The 6,820-nt window shown below is 52.7% G+C and overlaps 1 protein-coding gene across 1 annotated transcript in view; it reads left to right on the top strand.

Moving 5' to 3' along the window:
* Positions 1-5,290: 5,290 nt before the first annotated feature.
* LGR4 (leucine rich repeat containing G protein-coupled receptor 4) overlaps positions 5,291-6,820 on the top strand; it is an 82,549-nt gene continuing 81,019 nt past the window's right edge. Inside the window, exon 1 of the mRNA XM_050897509.1 lies at positions 5,291-5,475. Within this exon, the coding sequence (XP_050753466.1) occupies positions 5,291-5,475 (185 nt within the window). The remainder of the gene's footprint in view (positions 5,476-6,820) is intronic.

Here is a 6,820-nt window from a genome sequence, read left to right as displayed (position 1 = left end):
AATTGAATTTCCTAGCAGTATGGCGCTCAAATAGCATCAGCAGCAGCTTTTGCTGATGATGCTTCTGTACAGCAGGCTTTGGATAAATCCTTCAGATCCATCTCTAGCCTATTGGAGTGTAAACCTTATTTTTATCACTAGACAGAGATAAATTAACATTTAAAGCTGTTCTAAACTGCATATGTTTGTGTGTTTACATATGCACGCTACGCTGGGCCTGGGCAATCCTCAGGGAGGGGAACAGCCCTTGGAGCTAATCTCTCCACGTTAGCCTTTCTGAGTGAGGATAATTTGGCCTGTGTGAAACCAGTGGTGATAGCGGGGATGGAGCACCTCACGATGCAGGACCAACACACCGCCAGCATTTTACCCCAACGTATAAATGGAAACCTCCAAGCAAATCCCATTAGTTGGCTTTTCAGGTTAGCTTTGAGAGTCAGCATTGATGTTGAAGGTGAGAACGCTGGCGCTGGTTTTGCCTGTGTCAAGTCATGGACAGGATCGTTTATCCCAAGGGTCAGCGTCAGTCCTTACCTCCCTCTGCCGGACCTCTCACCCCCTTCGGACCAATATTAGCATTAATCATTTGCACAATTCCATCTTAAATCAGCGCTGCTTTCATGGCATCAATTGGCAAAGGCAATGTTGGGGAAGAAAAATCTGAGGATGGTGTTGCTGGTTCAATACTGGTAAGCTACCTGTTTTATAAAGACTAATCATTTCTTAAAGCAAAACAAAGTTTTTATCGTAACTGAGCTTTACATTCTTGCCATCCTCCCATGGCACAGCTCCAGCCTTGCTCCAGTCAAACTTCAAATTGTATTTATTTTTGTGTCTGTGCTTCGAGTCTTAATCTGCATGCTCTTTCACATCAAACTCCCATCAAATCCAAATGAATTCGTGTCTTTGAAGTGGGGTTTTTGTCAGACTTTTGTCAGAAGCGGTTATGTTGCTAGACAGTTCGTGGCAATAGCAGAAAAAATCCAATGTCCAGATTTTTTGTAATTTTTTCCTATGTCTTTCAAGCTTTCCTAATGCCTTTTCAGCAAATGCCTGATAAAAGTTTCACAAACATCTGCCTATACATTGGGCTCTAAATCCTGAAGATCTTATGCAGTGATAAACCGATTTATGATGCTTTCCAGTTTCCCTGAAGAAGACAGAGCGTAGTTTCTCCACAGCTCAACCGAAGTGAAGCTTTCATTTATTTTTTTTAATTGACTTGATTGTTAGATCCTCATCTCCTTCACCTGGTTTAAAGCACACCTTGGGATTTTTCTCTCCTTTGCAGCTATTTTTTTTATTAAACAAGCTGATTGCTGCCCTATGCTGTATTTTGGAGGATGCTCCTTGGAATTTGTGGCATTGAGGATTGTTTCAGACTAGATTTTTAAACTATGATAATTTCAAAGTCCATGGGTACAATTTTTAGTTAAATAGGTCATTTAATAAAATGTACCCATTATTTTTCAGCTTAAAAATACCTTAGCATGTAGATCTTCGTTACGTAGATAAACTAGCTTTGCAATAAACATTACGGTTGTCCTTATAAAGGAAAATAAAATGAATAAATGCCTGCATACAGGTGGCTGCATAAGAACAGAGAGAGATAAATGTGGGCTGTTGATGGAGAGGAGAGAGCAGTGCTCCAACGGTACTAGCAAGGGAGAAGCAGAGATTGAAAAAAATAAGGGAAGTATTGAAGTTAATTTGCCAGAACGAGTTATGGACTAACTGGAAGCAGCAAAGCAGTATCATCTGGATGGAAAGGACAAGTGGATTGCTCCTAGGAGAGGAGTTTGGAAGATGGAAACTTGAGATAGCTCCAGTAAGGAAAAAAAACACCTGAAGCAGTGCTGGTAAAAGAAATTGAAAGACTGAAACCAGGCAAGGATTGAGAGGAAAAGCTAAACTATTCCAGTGTTTCAAAGGATGAAAAAAAGTGCTTTGTTATTCTGCTTTTACGAGCGATCTTTTGTCCTTTTTTTGCAGAAGGCGTTGCAGGTCGCCACTACTGCAGTACAAAGTATGCTCCGTGCTACTATTCGTCTTCCGAATGCTGTGCAGGCACCGAGGGCCCTTTCTGCTCCCATTATCTTTGGTCAGTGAAGTGAGACTATTTGCAGAGTGAATATAAGTGCTTTGCTATTTTTCTTTGCCAGTTGGGGGGAAAAAAGGTCACTTTTTTCCTTATCTGGAATGGTTTGGGTCTGTTTTGTAGAAGTATGTCTGGAAAATAATTCCTTTTAATTTTTTCCCCCCTGCTATTCTGGTTGCTACTCCTCCATCGCTGTCCCTGAGCGCAGGCACAGAGACAGTGACATGAATGTGCAGTGTCTTTGGCCCCGACAGTTGTTCGAACAACACGGTTTTGACTTAACGCGTTTCCCCTGCCAAGATCAATCAGGGAGAAGGACAAGAGATAACCATGTGTCTATATACGTATGGCAAAGCTTTATCATACATCGGTAAATTCAGTTTTGGTGAGAACTTTGTACTGCTCACAAGGTATAGGACAAGCACACAGCGAGTTATTAAAATGCCCTTATTTTTGCAGTGATGAATGATGATGTTCATACGAAATCAGTGCATCAGGAACAGGATTCCCAGTATGCAAGAGAATAATATTTTTAGTAACTAGGTAAAATAGTGTTAACATTTTTAGAAGGAAATTAACAGTTGAAAAAGCGATGAGGAGAAATGTAGGAGGTGGAGGTGGTGGCTGGAAGATCTATATTTCTAGGGTCCTCAGTGTGTACTCTACCTTCTCGAGCACCGATGATTTTAAATCTTTAGGTCTCCACTATTTACATGCCTGATCTTACAATTTCACCAGACGACCACTTTTAAGCCGACACTTTTCTTCTTTCCCCCACCTCAGTCAGCGCAAGGAAGGCGTGATTAGCCCAGACCTCAGCCCAGCGTGGAGAATGTCCTCTGCAATGTCCGTGTCCGTAAGGGCAGCCCTTGGTAAGGTCAAGTGGAAGGGCCCCTCAACTCCTGATGCCCCTGCACATGCATTGGAGAACCGGTGCCGGGCGAGGGCTGCTGCAAATGCTGCCTCTTCACTGCATGTCTGCTGGGAGCAAGCGTGCCTCATCCCTGATGCGTTTGACTCGCCATGCACGTGCAGGTATTTGGGATTTTTCAGACGCGACTGCAGCAGCTTCAAGTAAGTGCCGCCGCGCTGTGTGAAACCCTTGCATGGTTGCTCTTGCTTTGGACCGACGGTTCAGTCGCCATTGCAAATCCGCTCCTGGCTTCGGGGAAGTCGGCAGAGCTCGGCGTGTGCGTGGCGGTGTGGTTCGTCCCATTTCCCTGCTACAGTGGAGGCAGGTTGTCAGTCACTTCCCTGTTTCTGTGCTCCTCCATCATCTATCCATGAAATGAACAGAATGATACCTACCTACCTACCTACATAGCGGCAGAAGGGCTTAGGAAAGCTCCGATCTTTAGTGGGCTTTCTGGATATCTATGCTGTTTAGGATGGGCTGTGCAGGCACCTGCCTGGGTGTGATTCAGGCTGCAGCTGGGGGCTGTGCTGGCGGCAGAGCTGGGCAGGCAACTCCCCCGGCGGGTTCAGAGCATCCAAATGACACATGTAAAGTAGAGGGTGTGAGTGTTTGCCACCAGGGCAGGTGCCGGTGCCTTCACAGTGCTCGCTTCAAGCCAGGTCTGTCGGCTCAGAGCCCGTTGTGGGGTCTGGACTAGACGGAGCCAACAGTGAGAGGTCCCAGCTGGTGTTACCTGAGTGCTGCTTACCCCAGTAGGATATGGTGATTGCATGGAGCACGGTGCGTGGGTGAGCCGAGCTGAACACGTAGCAGGCTCATTCCTGGTGGTGGCTGCAGGTTAGAAGTGTCCAAAAGAAAGCATCTTAAAAAACCCAACAAATTGGCTAAAGAGAAAAGCAGCACACACGGTGATGGAAGGTCCTAACCACAAGGATAGATGTGTTTTCAGTTCTGTTTGGGTTTTTTTGTTGGTTTTTTTTTCAAGGCAGTGAGGAAAAGAGGACACAGACTGGCTGCTGGCGCAAGTTTGGTTACTATGTATAGGCTTTATAAAAGCCAGACACCATCAGTGGTGTTTTGGGTGCCAGGGAAACCGTTCCTTAAAAGCAGAACGGTTTTGAGAAGAGTTGGTGATGCGGTCGCTCCTGCTTTGGCAACAGGAGCATGAAATGCTTAAGGTCTATGAGGAAGAGAGGCGGCATGGCACCATGTCTTCGCTCCATGAAGATGGACGTGCAACGCCAGTTGGGATCCTCTTGTACTGGACGCCACACGGGGCACAGGAGCCGGCTGCTGCCTTTGTCACCTCTCACTGCAAGTCCGGGGAAGCAGTTCATACCGGGGCTTGACGGCTGCGGGGTGGGGTGCAGGTCTGGGAGCGGGCACGGGTGCCGTCGCGGCAAAGGTCGGGCTGGAAATGGTGCCCGGGGGTGACGGGGCCCGGCGCTGCCCTCGTTCACAGGGCCAGCCTGGCCCCGGCCCCACGCCCCAAGGCTCCTGTGGTCATTCAGCCACGTTGCCGTAAGCAAGAGCACCCCAACGGGCACCAGGGCGAGGGGCCGGGGGGTGCCCGGGGGTGCCCCGGGGTGCCGGGGGGGTGCCGGCGGCGCCTGAGGAGTGTCCGCGGGGGCGCGGCGGGAGCGCGGGGCGGGAGCGGCCCCGCCGCCGGGCGGCCCCGCCCCCCGCGCCCGTTGGCTGCGGCCGAGCTCCGCTTTGCATATTCACCAGCCCCGCGCCCGCTCTGCGCCAATAGTGGCGCGGGGGCGGCCGCCTCATTAGCATATGCACCTCGGCGCTGGGCGCAGAGCAGTCGCCGCCGCCGCCGCGGCTCGCAGCGACCGAGGGCCGGGAGGGGCGGGCGGGCGCGGAGGGCAGCCCCGCCGCAGGCAGCCGCAGGGACCGGGGCGCACGGCCGCCGGCGCGCTCCCTGGGGACCGCCACCCGCCGGCAGCGGCGCGGGCGAGCCGGCCATGGCCGCCCCCGCGCGGTACCTGCTGGGCTGAGATGAGCGGCGGCGACGGGCGCTGCGGGCGTTGGATGGGGCGGGCGGGCGGCGGAGGGCTGGCTTCCCCGGCGCGCCGCTGAGGCAGCCCCAGGGCCGCGCCGCGCCGGCCGGACGCGCCTTTTTTTTTTTTCTTTTTTTGGTTGTTATTACTATTTTTTGATATATTTTTCCACCAGCCGGTGGGGGGGCTCGGTGCGCAGAGGGCGCCGGCGGAGAGCGGCAGGCCGAGCCGAGCCGGGGGAGGCTGGCCGGCGGTCGGCGGGGGCCGGCGATGCGGTGCCTCGCTCTGCTCGGCCTCGTCGCCTGGGGCCTGGGGAGCTGGGCCGGGCCCAGCGGCGGAGCGTCCCCACCGCCCTGCCCGGCCTCCTGCAGCTGCGACGGCGACCGCGGCGTGGACTGCTCCGGGCGGGGGCTGGCCGCCGTGCCCCCGGGACTCAGCGCCTTCACGCACGCCCTGTGAGTCGGGGCGGGGGCCGGGCCGGGGCGGGCAGGTAGCCGCGGTGGGGCTGGGTGCTTTGTCCCCCTTTTACTTAAGAAAAACCCCAGTAATGGTGCGTTTATGGTTTTGTTGTCGTCGCTGCTGCGGGTGTAACACGGCCGCCCGTGGGGCGGCCTGTGGGCAGCGACGGGGCCCGCCGGGCCGCACGCAGGGCCCGGTCCCGCCGCCCCGCAGGGGCAGGTGAGGGGGCGGCGGGGGCCGGAGGCGGCACCTGGCCCCGGCCGCCGCCCCGCTCCTCGGAGCCCCGCGGGGGCTCGGCCCGGCCTGGCGGGGGCCCCTGGGCTCCGGCGGGCGGAGGTGAGCCGGCCGGGCAGACGCCTCTGGAACCCCGAAGGGATCGGCCTCGGAGATTTAAAAGGCCGGGAGGGTTAGCGGAGTGAGGCGGAGGGAGCTGCTCGGGTCCTGTGGCAGCGAGAGCGGAGATCGCAGTGGGGTTTGGTGGGGTCCGGGTCAGTCCCGGTGCCGTCCTGAGGCGGGGGGAAGAACCGCTGCCTGCACATGTGTGTGCCTGTACGCGATGTCCTCGCACTGAAGCGCTTTTCTATTCAGTTTTCTCCAGAAACTAGTTCCCAGGCTAGCCGATCTACTCCCAAAAGTCAAGGCATTTTCAGTCCGCAGCATGCATAAATCCAGTTAAATAAGGATGCCTTCGCTTTTACAAAATGTCTCAGTGTGGGATGCACAGCTGAACCTTGAAAAAAAACAGCATAAGCAAGCCTCGGTAGCTTTGTTGAGTTTTGCTTGTGGATGGAAAAAAACCCCAACTCTTAAAACACTTTCTCCGGTATCCTATGATGATACTGTAAAGTAGGCACAAACTGGTGGCTCTTGCATTGAGTTTTGGTGACTTTAATAATAAAATTTTAATTGAGGAATGAACACTCTGTTCTGTAGAGACATGATCGAAGAGGGATTTGCAGCTTTCAATATGGTAGTTTTGCTAATCCACAAACCTGTTAAGTTTCACAATATAACCTGTCAGTCTTTCCCCACTTCTCAGGAAAGATTTCGCAGGTTGGAGCGAGGTCTTGTATGGGCCAGTGGTCAGGTCTGCTGTTACTAAAGCTTCGCTGCGTTTACAACATATAATAGAGAGCACACTACAGCAAATTACGGTGCGTGGTTTCAGATTGGAACTGAACTGCTGCGTTGTCAAAATACAGTAGTGGTGTATGCCTTCGAAAATGTCACTTCTTTGTTCCCTCTTTGTTTGCCTACACTTACTTAATATGCAAAGTGAGTCTGATTCTTAATTACTGGAGGTTTTGTTTACTGAGCAGGTTTCCAATTTCTCCTACCTGT

Source organism: Gymnogyps californianus, chromosome 5, assembly GCF_018139145.2.
Source record: "Gymnogyps californianus isolate 813 chromosome 5, ASM1813914v2, whole genome shotgun sequence".
Classification (NCBI taxonomy): domain Eukaryota; kingdom Metazoa; phylum Chordata; class Aves; order Accipitriformes; family Cathartidae; genus Gymnogyps; species Gymnogyps californianus.
The sequence above is the reverse complement of the archived record's forward strand: the minus strand, read 5'-3'. Positions and strand labels throughout refer to the sequence as shown.